Raw genomic sequence first — 19176 nt, forward strand, 5'->3', positions numbered from 1 at the left:
CACCAGTTACTGCGTTTCTGTGGCTACTATGTGTATTTGTGAGACCATCTATTAAGAATAAGACTGACAGAAGCAGCAATGAATCTTTTCCAGCATTCCCCCCACAAGGATGGAGGTGGAGGTGTGCATGTTGCCGACAGTGCTGCCAGTCATTCCTCCTGTTGTTTCCTTGGCTCCATTAATTGCGCCGCTATCACTTTTATCAAACAGGGAAAGAGACTCAGTCTGCACGCTGGCTTTGCTGCCAGGCACAGATACAAAGCAGATCAAGACTTGGCCATTTCATTATTGATTTTCACCTACGTGTAAAGGAGCCAAGATGTCATCTTTTGGCTGACTGTACTTTTTAATTATTTACACAAGTAAAGAGCTTTTCACTGTGTTTGTCTGCCATTTGTCTCTCCCGCTCCCCACCCATCTTTGTTGCTTATTCCCTTTGTCAAGGCTTTCTCACAGTGATATATTAGTAGTTTGCAACTACAGTGTATATATAAATAAATTTATGTGATTTAAAAGTAATGAAATTCTCAAGTTGAATCTGTTCCTTTAACAACTTCTCAGTTTAGAGATTTAAAAACACAAATGCTTGTGAGTACATATTAGGACATTTTACGGAACAAAATATTTATTTTTGTGTTGGCATTGCCACTATAATTAGATAATGACTAATCTACTTCCGTGTATATAGATGGACAGAACAGCTTCACAGGACCGGCCAGTGCTTCTGTAACTTTTCCTTACTTCCTTGCCTGTTCATGCAGTACTCCAACCCATTTCGGCTAAGGCTGCTCACTGACAGTCAAAGATTTTAATCATCAGTCAGAGACCCCTCAGTTGACTGACATTCTTTCAATCAAGGATTCTTTTCTTTTTCCCTTTGCCAGTCAGTGTGCATTACAATGACAGGATACAACTGATATAGGCTTCCAAAAACAAATAGGAATTGAGGGGAATGTTAACTGATGAGAAAAGGTGAAACTAGTGGTTGGTAAACAAGGTTTTGCTCTTTTTTTTAGCTTTGTTATTGTACACAGAACCATGTAACAGCATGGCAGGCTATGAAATTTACAAACAAGTCTCTAAATCACCACAAAACTAACTCTGATGGAAGCAGAGTAGAGTGATAGAAACAGAGCACAGTTGTCTTTTGTTGTCAGCCACCTCACCGGAGCATACATTTGAGTGTCCATGGCAGGTGACGCTTGCTTTTTTTATTTGTGCTTTTTGTTTGTCACTGACAGGCTCAGATTGTTATTGTTAGTGTCTGACAACTTAATGGAAAGGCTCACTATGGTGTTTTCTTTAACCAGAAACCACTTTATCACTCCCGCCAAACTCACCAGACTGTTAAACTCAACAGAAAAAAAGTAAAACTCCCCAAAAACTAATTTCTTCATCTTTCCTCTGTTCCAACAATCACCAACTCTGGTTTGGTTGAAATAAATCCTTAATTCATGGCATGAAGGAGTTTGGTGTGTGCAGGGCAGGTGAAGTCAGACAGCAACTGCAGCGCTGTCAGCAACGTGGGGAGAGAAAGTTCGCAGGTCTGCTGATTTTATAAGTGAACTACAGGAGGGGACACACTAGTGCTTTCTCTGACTGTACAGAAATCTGATGTTTAAACATCTGTTCTCTCCTAGTGAATTTACATTATATTATGTCTTCTCTCATCACAGTGACCCACTGTCAAATGCAGACTTAAAATACAATTCTTTTCACAATGTACACATTTACTGGGCAAAACAAGAAAACTACTGCTGACACTTTCACTGTTGCCTGTTTCCTCTTTGTACTTCACAAATTTGTCATAATTATCAAGATGACAACTCTGAATATGGGCCATTAAATATGTAGTGCTCAGAGAATGTGATTTGGCTGCTCTTTGCGTGGCCAATGCTGAGCAGACATTGCAAATAACTTTCCTATCTGTTTTGGACACTTAAAAAAACCTCCACATCGCAGACATACTTGCGTCTCGTGCACATAATTAGATTTTCATCTTATCAACCTGTCATATTGCCAGAAATTTGTTTTAAAGCCCTTATCGGCCAATAACTGTGACCTGCTGATATTATCGTACGTCCCTACCACTCAGAGTAAATGCTGAATTATATGTCCTTCATTGACAACTGGGCAGCTTGGTGGTTAACACGATGTCCACACTGTTGTCTCCTCAGTTCAAACCTGTCAACCAGCAGGAGGTGTGAGGTTTGTTTGTGAAGTGTTTGTGTGCTGTATGCTTCTCAGTGTCCTCCACAAGTCTGCAGAGTGAACTGAGAATTGAGACACCCCTAATCACACCTAGAAGCAATATAGTTTCAGATCAGCTTAACTGCAGAAGACCACCATTCAGTAATTTGATTTAACTTTTGATTCTACTCTCTCTCTCTTTTTTACTACTGATCTTTATGCCACTGTTAGACTATCAAGTATTGACTTGTAAAGATCAACAGAAGATTGGTTTTAGGCCCTGAAAACTGTCATTTACTTTTCAAATTCTTCTTTTTAAAGATAGCTTATGTGGTATCAAGTGTAATATAAGTACTGGTAAGTTATGCTGGGTCATCCTTTACATGATGCATAGAGAATTACAGATTCAATTTTTGAATTACTGAATTAAAATTCAATTTATTTTAAGTTTTAATGTTGACATTGTGACACCCTTTGGTGTGACTGTGTGTGTTGCCATTTGCTTGTGTAATAATTCTGTGACAGACTGATAAAATTGTACATTATCAGGCAGTGTTTTGTCATCATTATATTCACAAAGGAAGGGTGTTCACAGTTTGTTTGTGTTCTCATAGACTCCATGGGTCCAGTTGATGCAGGAAGAACTCAATGCTCACACGTCCCTGTTTTCTTCCTCCTCCAGGTGGTTCTTCGGGAAGATTCCTCGGGCCAAAGCAGAGGAGATGCTAAACAAACAGAGGCACGATGGGGCCTTCCTTATCAGAGAGAGTGAGAGTGCACCAGGAGATTTCTCCCTCTCTGTGAAGTAAGTACCACACCAGAGCACAACTGCAGGAAAAAACATGATTCACACTCACAGTTTTCTATAAATACAATTTGACATTATCCTTACATCAGTGTACAGTTTGCGCACAGCTGATCAGGTTCATAAGTTTCCATACTTGGTATGTCTGAGTCATCGACACAGCCTCTTCCTTATTCTTGTGAAGTCTCAGTGCTGTCCTCTGGTGGCCAGTGTTTGTCAGTTATTATTCTCTGTTGGACGTCAGCCCTATGAGTACTTACTGTTTTAGCTGACACATACAGAGCTCATTTCCTCTTATCTGTCTGTCTCCATTCTGACCTTCCCAAAAGAATCTGTTCAGTTCACAGCAGGCTACATGTAAAGTTGATGCTAAGATATGGATCTTAATTACTGTCTGGATTGTCCTGATTCCACTTAGTCAGATATTTTTGAATGTCAGTGTAACTGGCGTGACTCATGGTTCATTTAACTAATACTTACCAGTCTGTCACAGACACGCTAAATCCATCTGATAAGTGATTTTAATGCCTGAGTGGTCCACTAGATTTATTTAAATCTGTGCTTTGATCGCTGTCAGAAATTGTACCCTTGTACTATGTACTAAATAAAGATCCCCTCCTCAAATTTATCCCCTCTGTGACCTTGTGCAGGTATGGAAATGACGTCCAACACTTCAAGGTTCTTCGTGACGGGGCTGGAAAGTATTTCCTATGGGTGGTGAAGTTCAACTCCCTCAATGAGCTGGTAGACTACCACCGCTCCACCTCAGTCTCTCGCAATCAGCAAATCTTTCTGCGAGACATAGAGCAGGTCCACCAGGTAAGAACTGGCATCCCTAAGAGTGAAAACACTCCAGGATACAGAAAACTACAATCACAGGGATGCCCAGGGCAGACAAACAATTAAAATGGCAATATGTTTTTTTTATAGAATGATAAGGCACATATACATTATCGAGATGAACCTGTGTTTTATTTGACCTTCTAAACTTACTAGCACCATACATACTCGTATAATGATTTTTGCCCCTCTCTCTAATCTATATCACATGTGGGGAAGCTAAGTCCTTATCTCCATCGTATGAACAAATTGCAGCAATGTGCTCATCACACAGAGTCTGGTTAGCTACGATATTCAAGAAATGTAAAACCAAAATATTATCAGGGAAGCACTTAAGTTGTCAAATGGGAAAAAATAGATATTTTGCTTTGCAGTTAAAACTCAGAATAACAGGAGTGAAAAGACTTTAATTCAGTCTACCATCACATCCTCACTTAGTCATCATTTAATAACTTAATAACATCCTGTTCAGCTTTCTAAAATTTGCTATAAAAAATCATTTACATAACACCATTTCATGGTTCAATTCTCTGGAAAAGCACAATATGTTAAATGCAGTCTTTATTTTAAAGTGAATTACATTCCAGTGGCTGTGGTATTGTGTGTTACGATGGGGTAATGATGCGAGAAAACATCTGTACTGTGCTGAGAAATTATTTGAATAAACAAAATGTTGTATCATATATACACCGCATTCAATAGATTGAATCACACTAGAGAATGTTTATTCAAAATAAGTAACATGCTCCTGTTGTTTTACTAAATATTTAATTACTTCAGCCAATCAGAAAAAAAACAAAATGGGTAAACAGGTGAAAATATAGACATAATTTATTGTATTCATGATCAGATGCCTGGTTGGCTGACTCAGTGAGTTATCATCTTAACCCAATCTGATGTCAGTAACAAAATCAGCAGTATTTTCTGAGTATGATGCGCAGTGTTTTTCATACGTCAGTTGATACCAAAACTGTTGGCCATTAGGTTGCTGATTTTGGTAATGATTTCTTTGGCATTGAATTCAGACTTGGAGGAGGTGGAGTGAGAAATGGAGCTCCTCCATGGCATTTAATTTGGCTAAAAGCAAAAGTGCCCAAAATCTGATTTCCTTTTTGCTTGTATGTGACTCAGATCTGTGTTTTTTTTAACATGGCAGTGTGAACAGCACAGTTCTGATTTGAGACACTTGCAATGCGACCTCAGTGTGACAGTGACAACAGTCATATCAGAATTAATGCAGCTTTTATGCCTGAAGTGTCTTGCCAAGAGACTCTTGGGGATAGGAGCTGACAGGGGAAATTTTGAATGAAATGTGTTTCTGTTTCTTCAACTACACATCGCTTCAAAATGAAATGGTAAATGCTGACTTCAGTGGCCTCCATGTTTACTTTTGTACAACAGCAGGTTGCATGTGAAGTCTTTTGTTACTGTTATTTTGTACATGTGGGTTAGTTCGGGGCCATGACCAGTTCACACTGGAGTCTGATTTTGGCCGCATTTTAAAATTAGTGTGAACAGCCAAACAAAAAAAAACTGATCTGGGCAATAAATCAGCATTGAGCACTAAGGCTTACAGTGTGAACATAGCCTAAGTTTCAAATCTTGTGCACGTAAAAACCACATGCATGTATGTGATACAAGTGCACAGAAAAGCATCCTCATGAGGGAGCATCTCTACTGCGTGTGCAAAAAGGTGTGAGCTCAACCTTTACCTACGCTCTGTGCCTTATATCTCTTCCCTGATCTCGTCTCTCATTAGACTCCCAAAACTGGTATTTGAGACAGTCTCCATTTTAAATTAGCGCACCACTATTAAACTGTAGGTAAAGACAGCAGCAGTGAGGCTTGGCTAAAGAGAATGGCACTAGTATTATTTGTGTAATAATAAAACAGTGTGACCAGAACTACACAGAAAATGGAGATGAGGCGAAATTGCAGGCAAGACGGTTAGAGGGAAAGACGGATAGTGATGTACAGTAAAGAGAACTGTGTTTGTGACAGATAAAAAGAGCAAAGCAAAGAAAGCAGTAACAGATAAAACAGTTAATTTATATAGGTTACAGACAACAGCATTGTCCCTTATTCTTGTAGGATCAGCATGTTTAAGATTTGAGAGCAACCAATGAAGTGTTTTTTTCCCTCAAGATTTGAAAATCTGGCAGCAGCTTCCTTCCTATACATTAGTAATTGCAATCATGAAACGCACACCTTGTTGGCTATCATCCGTCATTTTACGTACAAACATGGTAACCCCATTGCCATACTCAGGAGTATTCATGGTGGTGAAATGGGCACATGAAAGTTAGTCACTGAATTATTGAATGTTTTTCTTAGTTAGTATTTCAGTATTTTTATTCTGCATCTGTTATTTTTTTTTTAAATCATCAAATCACACTCTTTCAACCTCTTTTTCCTTCTCCTGATCACACAGCATCCCACATATGTGCAGGCGCTCTTTGACTTTGACCCCCAGGAGGAAGGAGAGCTGGGTTTCCGACGCGGCGACTTCATCCAAGTCCTGGACAACTCTGACCCCAACTGGTGGAAAGGAGGCTGCCACGGCCAAACGGGCATGTTCCCCCGCAACTACGTCACGCCTGTCAATCGGAACATGTAAACAGTCAGACCATGTATACAACATCAACAACAACAACAACAACAACAGCAACCATCACCATCATCATTATCGTTCTTGATCTCATCAGCCCCCATCCAACCCCCCCAACCACCCCTCCACCCCTCTTCGCCATCCCACGATAACAGGAGCAGACAGGAAGAACGCAAACAACCGAAAGACAGAGAGAGAGATAAAACAGGAGTAGTGCTGTCGTAGGCGTCGCTGTGTGGGTGGCAGCTGAGCAAAATCAACTTTTACTTGTGCTGAGAATGTTCACCTCCCTAGTGAACGCCTCGGTGAGGAGTGAACTGTCTTTGAGGGAAATCTAAATGCAGAGAAACTAAAGAGTAGTGCACCAACCGTGAAGATAACCAAATGATTCTACCGCTCCCACAGCTGCTTCTGTCTTCTCCTTAACTTCTTAACATTCTGCCTTTCTTTTGTGTTGTTTTTGTTTTTGTTTTGTTTTTTTGCCGCATGTTGTTTTAATCACCTAAATGAAATGCCTACCAATAAATCCTAACTCTGTTTTAAAGAAAAAAAAAGTTTAAAAATATAAAAAAGAAGAAATGGTTTTAAAAAATGTACAAAAAAGAGGAGAGAAAAAAAAATGATGCAATCTACAGTACAGCAAGTTTCCATGTCTGAGATCATTGGCACGTGAGCATTGTACATCAGCCATTGGCTGTATAAATAAATCAAGTATAGAGAGAATCCATTTTTTAAGAATATATATTATATATTTGTATGTGTTTTGTCTGTTTTACCTCTCATCACAAATTGTATTTTTTTCCATTTGTAAATTATGTTCAATCTTTTGTTAGTCTGGATAAGACCTAGTAGCTCTAGAATGTGCTGAATTTGTCAGTCGAGGTTTTGTTTTGTTTTTCTGAATCTATCTGAGGGATCTCAGATAATACAGCATGATATTTAAGGAGTCATAAATTCCATTTGAAGAGGTTTCTCTTGTTTTTAATGCAAGGAAAGAAAAGTTAGTTCTCTAAGAAGAAACTAATCGTGTCCAGGAAGCTAATGTTGACCAGCAAGTAGAGCCATGAATGCTGCAAAGAGCTGTTGTATTACAAAGCCCTGTATAAAGGTCAGCCACCTTTTCAAAGCCAATGTATTTATTGCAGCCATTTTACTTGGGCAGTGAATGTAGCTGACTGAGTCCACAGACATTAACATGAGGGAAGCAAGGTCGGAGAACTGAACTACACAACCATGCAAGGGATTTTAAAAGACATGCTGAAATAGTAATGTTGTCGATATTCATTTATAAAGAGAATGATGTATGAGGATATGTACAGGTAGTTAACATGCATATTCACAAACATTCATTACATGCATGCATCGGCAGACGCTCTCCTCCTTGTTATACCTGCACGTAGCAAAGAGGCTGAGTTTGGATAATCACATTGTGTAATCACCAGTGCAGATCTGCAGCTGGCACAGATTAACAGTTCAGAAAACTGAGAGATTGTCTTTTATGCTAAAAGTTGAGAGATCAGTGTAAATGATGTAAAAGTTTTTTTTTTTCCTTTGTTTTTCTTTTGTCCAATGTGGCGTGTGGTCAAGCACTTTTTTGTCAAACATTTTGATTTCTGGTCCAGTCAGTCAGTCTGTGTGTGTGTGTGTGTGCGTGTGTGTGCTTGTTTACTGTGTTTGTGTTATTGTTTTCTGTTTTCTTGTTCTCTCTGGATAGTGCCTTTCTCTCTGGTGTTTCAGTGTCTCCGACCTGCTACTTTGAGCCCCCTCCCTTTACGGGGCCTGCCAGTCCTGCAGTGAGAAACAGTGTACATAATCCAACCTGTCCCATCCAACAATGCCCCCCCCCCTTCCCTCCTCCCCTCCTACATCAACCCACCTTCACCTTTATCCTCACCAACATGGAACTCTTCTTATTTAAGTGTCTCTCGCCTTGTCTTACCTAATGATACTGTTTGTTTTTGCTCTTTTTTTTATTTGCATTTGTTTTGTTTTGTTTTTTGTTTGTTTGTTTTTTCAATTAATAAAATGCAATTATTAAAAAATGAGAATTTATTTTGTGGTGTATGTTTTAGAGGATACATACCTCATGGACCTGAGTGTGATGGCTTACTACCAGGCTGCAGACTGTCCACAAGAGAGAGCTGTTCAGTCATTGTTAAAAATGGTTCTTCACATGCCAACCTGTACTATCTGTAAGGTTAACTACTGTATTTAAGGCTTTGCATTTAAAGGGATAACAGATGCCTAATACTGGATTTTTTTTTCAGATATTTCTAAATCATTTCAAAACATATTTTACCCACCTACTTTCAATGTACAAACTGTCACTTTTTCATCTAATGCTAACTCCCCTTTCCACCCCAACCTCAACCCCTGCTGTAGTGTTACTCAAGCTATTTTATTATTATTTAATGCACATCATTACAGCGTACCTCTTATGTGAACATGCTTCTTTCTTTTCTCTTATTTCCAAAGTGGTTTTGATCATTTCTCTACTTAATAGGCTCTGTGATCCGGCGTTGTCTTTGCCGCAGTGCCACAACCAATAATACCACTTGGAAACGCTTCTGAGAAAGTTGAGAAGTCTGTTTCCACGGTAAAGCCTTCATAAGCCAACACCACTTAAGTGCCCATTAATGTGCATCCTTAAAAGGAATAATTTGAAATGTTGAGAATATGCTTATTTGCTTTCTTGCTGTGAGCTGGATGAGGAGATTAAGTGTCTAACATACTGTAAAGTATGTGTATTAGTGTTTTTACTACAAGTCAAGGATTGTCAAAGGGAGACTTTATAACTTTCGCACTGTCGACACAAGTAGTAGTTGCAGGATAATGTCACTGAATTTTCCTTCATTTCTGATGATCTACGCTGTGTTTATTTCTCATTTGACTTCAGATTAAACCATCAAAATGTTTGTCTGTGACATGCTAAAATAAAATAATAGCAAGAATAGATAGGAACAGGCTCAGTTTTGTCTGGCACACAACATTATGTATATATTGTATGTACATAAAATGGAGTTCGGACAATACTGGACTTTTTGGGCCAATAGGGAGTGGAATAAAATCCAGCAGATATACAGGGTGTACATAAAGTCTCTCTACAATTTAAAAAAAAATTATTACAAAAGCAAATGAATAGACAAATCTGTGGAAATTATTACAAAATGAAAAGTAGATATTGAAGTTTTTTTTTTTGCTTCATTTAATACACCTCTATATGAGCATTAGTTGCATGAAGCACATCAAGACCGTACTCCATGTTTGCAATGGCATCAGTGATCTTTTGCTTCACGTGTGAAGCATGAATGTGATTAAAAACTTTGATAACCACTGAGTACACAGAACAAATCTGATTAACATCTCATCAATTGCTTTTGTAATCTTTTTTTTTTTAATTGTAAAGAGACTTTGTGGACACCCTGTAGTGGCCGATATTCTTTTTATACACTGTATAGTATATATTTTTTGCAATCATCCCTAAAATGTGCTTGTCACTTGTGGAAAATGAAGCAAGTTATTTTATAGTTTATATATCAGGGCACTAAAATAGTAAGCCTTCAATGAGAATTTAATAATTATACAGAACTATAAATTAAAATAAATAAATAGGGCATCATTAATATTTCTAAATTAACCCAGACATCTTGTTCTGCATTATGTTCTGTAAAAAAAAAAAATGAATTAAAAAAAATCCCCTAGGTGAGTGCAAGACTGTGTTTATGCCTATTCATTTCTAATAGAAAACATGTTACTTCTTAGGAATGTTACATGGTCTGGCTTTCATGTTGCTGTTGAACCTTGTGGTGGTCGGTGGTTTCTATACGTGTCGGTGCAGTAGGAAAATGAGCCTGCAGACTTTGAACACGCTTGTGATGAGTAACCCATCACAGTGACAATAAGACAAGCTTTCATTTTTGGCTGAAACGCTGTCGCTTGTTAACACGGTTCAAACCACAGTTTTTTTTGTTTTTTTTTCATCTGTGGATGGCAGTGCTGTGTTTTGTGCGCTCCTCAGAACTCCAGGATGAGAGATGCGTTTAGAGGGTCGAACCCGGAAGCAAAAAGAAAGCGAACTGAGGTTTTTCACCAGCACGTCTTCATGCAACCACTATAATCAGTAGTTAGAAGGCTGCAGGTTTATGTGAGCTGTAACTCCCAGGAAAAATACATTGAAAACACTGAGAACAGCAGCTTAGTAACTTAAGGCACAACAAGCAAATAAATTAGACAAAGACTAGAGATATGTTCTTTATTAAACAGTAGTTGCACCCGTTATTGTTACATCTAATCAGTGTGATATAAAATAAAGTGTGAGCATCATCTGTATATGTCTTGTATAATGAAAAATGTAGACTACAGAATTAGCATCTTCAGCAACCAAAAGGGAATTCGTCCAGACACCAGAGCAGTGATGATGAGTCAGTCAGTGGGTTTAGTGAAACACCGACTGACTGCATCAGGCCACATTTCTGTATAAAATCCCATCCAAAGTGTCTGTCTTTCTCTCAAGGTGCAGATGATGTGCATGTGTCAGTCGATCTGAAGAAGCAGCGAAGAGGAAGCTGATGATTTCATTTCTTGAAGGAAAGCCCAGGGTGCACTGCATGCAGCACTCTGCCGCAGCCAAGTGAGATCTTTAACGTCACGTTAGCCACGGTCTGGTGCACTGTCTGCTCCACATTTTGACTTTTAGCGCTGAGAGGACCACTTTAGCTCCTCTCTTCCGTCTGGCTCCTCTCTGCCTTCATTTCTGTCACCACCAGCCTCAAGCAGACACTGTTACATCAGTGTTGCTGTCCTCTTTCTGGCCCTCTCATTTGGAATATATTCTAGTTATGAAACAATATCAGGCTGCTCCAGTGCTTCTATTCATCTCTGTGACATTTACCAGTAATGTCACCAAGTGAGACATTTGCACTGTGTTCTCTGTTGACCTGGTGGCACCAGCAGTTATTCAAATAAAATGAATACAAGTATTCTAATGTTCACTGTGATTGTAAAACTATGTAAATTGATAGATTTCTCATAGTTGTGGGCTTTTCTAAAGGGTAAGGCCTAATGACCGTCTCTGCCCCAGGGGTTTGGCCTCTCAAGCTTGACTAGGCTGTTTGCCATATGGTGCTACTGCTGCTACTATAGTGGTCAACAACAGCAGTGGCAGCTTTAAAAGCCCACCGCTCTCCACTGTGTGTGTGGACATTTTAAGATGATTTGAGGATTTGCAAGTGAGGAGGACATTTCGTGCAGAGTTGAGAAGATTATTATCAGCGTGTGAACTAGTGACCTGTTTGTGCCAATCCCTTAGTGTCATTATCATAGTCAGTATTTTCTGTTCGGTTTAGAAACACATGCACTGGCATGTTTTTTTGGGGACAGATGCTATTTTAGGTATAGTAGATCAATAACTAGGATGTCAGGATTTTGAGGGTGCAATGCATTTGTTGTAGCCTAGGATGTAGGCGTTTAGATAAAAGAGGAATGGCTTTTGTCTGCTGTGCATCATGGGCATCCAACTACATCTAACGCCATGAAAACAACACTGACTGGCTAGGACACTGGCAACCCTCTGCGATCCAATAGCTACAACTGGTGCCCTCATAATCAGAGTCAGACAGTAATACTGTAGTTAGCTGGCTTGTTAATATTATGGATGGATTACTGAACAGGCCTACTGGGTAGAAGCCCAGGGGCCCCTGGACCAAAGCCTCCGTCTGAAGTGGTTGTTGGAATGCTGGAAAGTTAATGAAACAACTACCAAGAGGTGTAAAATGACCCCAAAGAGGCATAAAATGACCACAAAGAGACATAAGATGACCACAAAGACGCATAAAATGACCACAAAGAGGCATAAAATGACCACAAACAGATGCAAAACAACATCAGCTATGGTGCTGCAAAACAACCTCACAAAAAATACATAACACTACAAAGAGGTGCAAAATTGCTGTAAAGAGACACAAAACAAATAAAAATAGATGCAAAATACATACAAGGAGATTTAATCACCAAAGATGCAAAACTACCACTACTAAGACAAACAAAGTGAGCACAAAAGGATGCAACTTGGTCTTAAAGACCCGCACTATTACCACAAAAAGATGCAAAAAACCATGAAGAGAAGAAAAATTACCATAAAGAGATGAAGAACAACCACAAAGAGATGTAAAACAACTACAAAGGCATACAAAAACACCACCAAAAAATGCAAAAGCACTATAAAAAGACAAGCAAAATGGCCACGGAGAGATATAAAACAACTACAAAGAGATGCAAAACAAGAACAAGGAGATATAAAACATTAACAGTAGATGCAAAACTACCACAAAGAGAAGCAAAATGACTACAAAGACATGCAAATTGGTCATTAAGGGGCTCATTTGTTGTCATTTTGTGTCCCTTTGAGAGGCTGTTGGCTATTTATTGATATTATTTCATATTGGGATATTATTTTTCTTCCTATTTTATTCTCTTTATAATGCATATATTCATTTATTACACTGATTCCCTCAGTTTTATCTCTTCAGATTCTATCTCTGCTCATAGTTATTGTTGTCACTGATGTCATGAGTGGGCAGCAGTCTGCACTGAAGTGAAGGTTAACCCTTATTCCCTCTGTCATACATTAAATTGAATTATGGGCCCATGGAAACAATCTGTGTCCCTGTGTAGGTGTCTGATGATGTGATAGAGTTATCAGATCACTCGTTTCAACTGTCCGAGCACATGCATTTATCTGGCATGCAAAGGCTGGCACTTTCCTCTCCTCTCCCCTCCAGCAGACACAGGTAGATGAGATGAGCTTTAAAACCCCTCTTACCCCATGCTGACCTTTGTGGCTGTGTTGTTGCTTTCAGGGTCACATTGGCTGCGAATCTGCATTTCAGAAGCTGCATTCAAGGCCCAAACTTTCCCCAAGCCTCCAGAATTATCCATCATATTCTGTTATAATAGTGTAGCGAGGCAATTCAACTGGTTTAACTGCTCTTCTTGTAAATAACCTGTTTATTGCAAACACTGGATTCTTTGTACCCCTGCCAGCTTGTTACTGCTGCAGGAACACGTCTCTCAGATACCTTGCAGTCTTTTGAAGTACAGACCAGTAGCCTACACAGCACAGAGAGGTGACGTGTGGGAGGAGAACCTATCCTGTTGAGTCATTTCATTCTCTGGCATTCAAACACCCTCCAGACAACTGTTGAAATCCTCCAAATATTGAAAATAATTTACGTGGCAGACACCTCCTCAAAACACATTTTTTTCATACATCAATCCAAGTTTTTATGAAGTGACTTTGTACACTGAGACTGAAGCTCTCTGTCTGTTCAGTTATTTGTGGTATATTACTGACACCTACTGGCTGATCTCAACACTACCTGCAAAAAAAGAAAGATTTGTTCTGAAAACTTTCTGTACTCTTCTGTTATAATAATCACAAATTAACATGCTGAATGAGAGACTTGATATTTGAAAGCTTGTAATCCCTGATAAAATTTGTAGGTGATCTTGTAGGTTTTCTCCATTTTTTTTTTTTTATAGGATCATGTTCCAGACACCACAAGATTAGGATTACAGAGTCCAGATTTGCAGTTGTTGGATAGCCCCCTATCTGTTGATCAAAGTAATATTTCATGAACACAGCTGTGAAAATACTGGGAAGAGCAAATCAGTTTGTGTATTCTTTATATGTGCTCGAGAATTATGTTGAACATTGCACTTATAGAAAAAGAAATATGAAATTCTTGTTTTTTTATTGTTGTTGGTGTTCTTTTGGTAATTTGATCTTGTCCTGGCATTATCTGTGTTACTTTAATATGCAAGCACTGTTTTAAAGAATAATTGATTTAAAGTATTGCACATGTGCCATTTTTTTTGTACCAAAACTCATCTGCACCTTAGACTTCTGAAATACCCCAAGATCGCATTTGATCTGAATTCTAGGCAGAACTGATTCACCTAATCTATATTCCGCTTTCGTAATATCAGGATCACGTCTCTGAGTTTTGAAATATGTAATTTTGAGATTTAATCCTATATTCTGATCTAGATTAAAGGTTTTGAAATACCGGTCCCTGGAGGCTCTTTCCTCAGAGGAATAATGATGAGGTGGCAATACCACTTAGATGTTAAGGAACAGACAATACAGATGATTTTACAACACATAAAATCATCCTAGACATCATATATACCAAATCCTGACTATACATGCCTCTGCCAGGCTTATAAATTAGCCTGATATACACAGTCCATTTCTTTAGTGCATTACATATATTTCAGTTTTGCTGAAGTGACCCAGTGAAACAATTAAACTAAAACATTTCATTCATGTCTCAGAACCCATTTATTGTGTCAGTAAACTGGCCAATGCCACCATAAGGTGTTTAGATGTATGTTTACCATGGCAGTCAACCCTGCAAATATTTCTTATATTTGCTCTACTTTTTGTTGACACTGCTTACTGTACTATACAAGAATGTCTCTTGCAATGCCGGCAGCCAAGCAGTGGGGGGCACTGTTTCATTACTTTAAACCGTTGGAGTGGCAACTAGTCTCTGCTACTTCCAGTGCTGCTTTGTTTCAACGGATAGCATGTTTTACCCGCAGATTTCATGGGTTTGTGAACATGTACAGCTTTCCTAACATGACTTATGTAAATTATGGTTCAATGCCACCATCTGACTGAAACGATGGAGAAAATGAATAAATCGTTGTCGGCAGGATTCGAACCTGCGCGGGGAGACCCCAATGGATTTCTAGTCCATCGCCTTAACCACTCGGCCACGACAACTGATGATACATATGGTCATACAGACATAATTTATACCTACATTTGTATAATGTAGAGAAAAGTCACAAAATTTACTGTAAAAATACTACTACTACTACTACTACTACTACTACTACTAATAATAATAATAATAATAATACAGCCATACCAACTGGGCTGACTGAGAGAAAACTACAACCTGAATTTACATAAATGTCCAAAGCAAGTGTGAAACAAAAACAACGACTACAATAACAAAATACATAAGAGTATGAAAATGGCTTAAAATAAAATCCAAAATTGTAGATTTTCAGTTAAATATATATGTACAAAATCATAACGTGCAATTGAAGATATCCTCATTTATTTTTCAAATGTATGTATTCTGATGTATGTAGTGAAGCTCTGTGGTTGGATGTTCATGAGTTCTTCAACTTGAAACCTCCTGTCAAAAGGACATTATGAAGTTGTCACGTATAGTTACAAAAAAATGTACAAATTTTACATCCACCAAAGCGCTTAAAGTTAATTAAAGTAATGAAAAATGAAAAGTCCCTCTATTTGTATTAATTTATTTTTCACACATATAAGTATGTGTGTGTGTGTGTTGTGTATAACATAAGTTAAAAAATATAAGACATCCCCATGTTTTGTCTCGTTCCAATTTTAATTTGAAAATCTGCATTTGTGTTTACTCTAGAACCTGTTATTGTGTTTCAAAAATAGCAAAAATATCACGCACAATGTTCATTAAACGTGAACCGCACTGTAAGAAAACAAAATATATAGATATAGCTCTAGATATAAGTTAGTAAAGTGTGACTTAAACTATGAGAGTAATTGGGAGTAATAGTCATATCGGTCATTGTTGCCACTGAGCTGGAAGCTGTATCACGTGACTCCTGTGCCGAGAGCCTGCTGTTTGTTCAGCCAGAGAGGCAGAGAAGAAGAAAAATGGCGGCTCTAGGCGAACCGAAACGGGACGCCGGGCTAACATTTTGAGCTTTCACACCCGAAAAGACACAGGGGCTTCTCGGGGTTGCTGCACCGTCTGAATCCCACAGGCTCCAGCTTTGCAGGGGTGCTGTTTTCGCTTGGCCCCGTGTAGGCTAATCAAACGCAAAAATTGGGATAGTAAATTAAGAGCTTTCGCTTATCATGAGAGGGAAGAGGGGCAGGCCGCCCAAACCGCTACAAGCCGAGGAGCCGTCCCCAGTTGCGGCCCGGGGCTTGCGACCGAGGCGGAATTTGAAGCCCAGGCTGAGAGACAGCGGGGATGAGGACGCCGAGAGCCCCACCAGGGAGACCAGCAAGTCGGCTAGGAAGAGGAAAGGGGGATCCGGCACGTCAACACGGGGCAGGGGACGAGGTAGAGGTGGCGGCGGTGGAAGAGGAGGCAGAGGGGGTCGTGGAGGAAGGCGGACGGCTGCGTCCAAAACAGTGGTGTACGACGACCACGAGAGCGACGAGGAGGAGGACGATGCTGTCAGTCTGAGGTCGGAGGAGGACGAGTTTATTGAGGATGAACCTCAGTCTGAGGAGGATGAGGCCCTCAAAGAGGACTCTGATTGCCTTGAAGATGATGTGCTGGACGAGGAGGAGGAGGAGGAGGATGATGCCAGCTACTGTACAGAGAGTAGCTTTAGGAGTCAGAGCACACACGCCAGCACTCCGGGTAAATAAACAGCATGTTCTAGTTGTAGTACCATGTCTCATTATACACTGCAGGGGTCTGAAAATACACCCCGAAATGCACCAGCTGCTGCTGCTGATTGTTTTTGATGAGTGCAGGAAGCAGTAAGGTTATTGTTCAAAATGGAGAATGCACACTGTATGAACACAGGCCGCAGTCATTAATGCTACTGCAGGTGGATTCAGTCGGCAGCTGTATCACCAGCTCACCTTATTGACACCACCGTCTGTTAACACATCTCAAAGCACACATTTCAGATAATTCACACATATTTTAAAAATGACTGTGAATGCCTCTGACTTGAAATAGTTAGGTTTAACTTAGCTAGCTGCTAGCGTGCTAACGTTAGCACGTAAAATTAGCTCGTGCTGGCAACTGTCTTTCTGAAGTCTGTTAGATTACTTTACTTATTTATAACTACCCTCAATACAAGGTTTTTAATCGAATAAGAACTAGTAACGTTAGTTTCTGGCTGAAGGTAATAAAACGAAAGAAAAGTGCTAGCTAATTAAGCTAGCCGGGCTAGCATGCCTGTCATTTTTCATCACTGACAGCTTCCAACTTACTAAACCACACAATTCATCACTACAAATCTCAAATCAGAAAGACAGATAACGTCTTTCACGCTGCACCACCTAGAAAGAGGGGTTACAACATGCGGTCAGGTTTTTAGAAAATGGACAGCCAGTGTTTTCCTACATGTAGGAGGACGAGACAGCTTAATTGAGCTAATGACACCGGCCATGTGTTGAGCCGGCTCAGCCACAGCAGCACACTTCAGTCCACTGCCAGTTTGAAACCAGGTTTCACAATCTATCTTTTACACATTGTGAGATATTATATGTTGAACTTTGTCTCTTTGAATGCTTCTGACAAGCTAAATTAAAAAGAATAACACTAATTACAACTACAGTTAGAAATGATGCACTATATATCTAGCTGAATGTTGAATATATTGGTATATAACAGATGGTTATTGTTATATTGGCCTAGAGAAGAGCTGGGTGATATTTATAAAATAAAAAAACCACAGTGTGTTGACTCAGTACTGCAATTCAGAGTAGGGCTGAACAATTTTGAAAAAATATCTTATTGCATTTATTTTGACTGTGATTTGCAATATAAGAAGGAATTTTAATTTCTGAATCATTTTTTTCTCATTTCTATTATCAAAATATATCATTATAGTGTGATTTTTGCAAGGCTCTGTACCAAACCAAGATATCTTATGTCTTAAGAATCTTAAGTCTTTGCGCCTCCTGTGATTTGAAAATTGCCGTAGGCCATATTTTGATAAAAGTTCGATTAATTGTTCAACCCTAATGCAGATAAAGTATTGCCATTTCATACAACCATAAACAATATTTTTTTGAAGTTATTTCTCTGCTGTAGTCAAATTGATGTAATTATGGTTTACTAACAGCATTTGTGTATCCAACAGGGAAGAAAAAAGCACGGCCCCCTCGACCTCGCACTCCCATTCTCGAGGAGAAGGAGATTCCTCCTCTTGTGCTTCCAGACACCTCAGAGGACCTCCTGGTGCCTAATGAGGAGCTGCTCAATGCCACCTCCATCTATGAGGTGTTACGGAACTTCAGCACAGTGCTGCGTCTCTCTCCTTTCCGCTTTGAGGACTTCTGTGCGGCACTGGTTGGTCAGGAGCAGTGCACTTTAATAGCAGAGACCCATATTTCCCTCTTGAAGGCCATCCTGCGTGAGGAGGACACCTCCAACACTACTTTTGGCCCTGCTGACCTCAAGGACAGTGTCAACTCTACTCTGTACTTTATTGATGGTATGACATGGCCTGAGGTGTTGCGGGCGTACTGTGAGAGTGATAAGGAGTACCATCACGTCCTGCCATTTCAAGAGGTGGACGAGTATCCCTACAGTCCACTTGGAAGTAAGATCAAGGTGCTACAGTTTTTGGTGGACCAGTTTCTCACCACCAACATCGCGCGTGAGGAGCTGATGTCAGATGGTAGTATGCAGTATGACGACCACTGCCGCGTATGTCACCGCCTAGGTGACCTGCTGTGCTGTGAGACCTGCTCAGCGGTCTACCACCTGGAGTGTGTGAAACCTCCACTGGAGGCAGTTCCAGAGGATGAGTGGCAGTGTGAGATTTGTGTAGCACACAAGGTGCCTGGTGTCACAGACTGTGTGACGGAGGCACAGAAGAACAAGCCCTATATCCGCCAAGAGCCCATCGGATATGACCGCCACCAGAGGAAATACTGGTTCCTAAACAGAAGGATTATTGTGTAAGTTAG

The 19176-nt window shown here is 39.7% G+C and overlaps 2 protein-coding genes and 1 non-coding gene across 9 annotated transcripts in view; 2 read left to right on the forward strand and 1 right to left on the reverse strand.

The window, feature by feature from the left end:
- Positions 1-8491, forward strand: part of grb2b (growth factor receptor-bound protein 2b) — a 37948-nt gene extending 29457 nt beyond the window's left edge. Inside the window, exons 4-6 of the mRNA XM_084743685.1 lie at positions 2873-2995; positions 3646-3814; positions 6267-8491. Coding sequence (XP_084599811.1) covers positions 2873-2995; positions 3646-3814; positions 6267-6452 — 478 coding nt within the window. The 3' untranslated portion in view covers positions 6453-8491. The remainder of the gene's footprint in view (positions 1-2872; positions 2996-3645; positions 3815-6266) is intronic.
- A 6658-nt stretch (positions 8492-15149) lies between these two features.
- On the reverse strand, positions 15150-15231 carry trnas-aga (transfer RNA serine (anticodon AGA)). The gene has a single exon. It is a non-coding gene; the product is annotated as a tRNA-Ser (tRNA).
- Positions 15232-16138: 907 nt separating this feature from the next.
- The window catches only part of bptf (bromodomain PHD finger transcription factor), a 30037-nt gene continuing 26999 nt past the window's right edge, over positions 16139-19176 (forward strand). For all 7 annotated transcript variants that reach the window (XM_084744505.1, XM_084744502.1, XM_084744508.1 and 4 more), the window contains exons 1-2: positions 16139-16885; positions 18345-19167. In XM_084744505.1, the coding sequence (XP_084600631.1) occupies positions 16369-16885; positions 18345-19167 (1340 nt within the window). In that variant the 5' untranslated portion in view covers positions 16139-16368. The remainder of the gene's footprint in view (positions 16886-18344; positions 19168-19176) is intronic.

Source organism: Lutjanus erythropterus, chromosome 19, assembly GCF_056507025.1.
Source record: "Lutjanus erythropterus isolate fLutEry1 chromosome 19, fLutEry1.hap2, whole genome shotgun sequence".
NCBI classification, from domain to species: Eukaryota; Metazoa; Chordata; class Actinopteri; order Lutjaniformes; family Lutjanidae; genus Lutjanus; species Lutjanus erythropterus.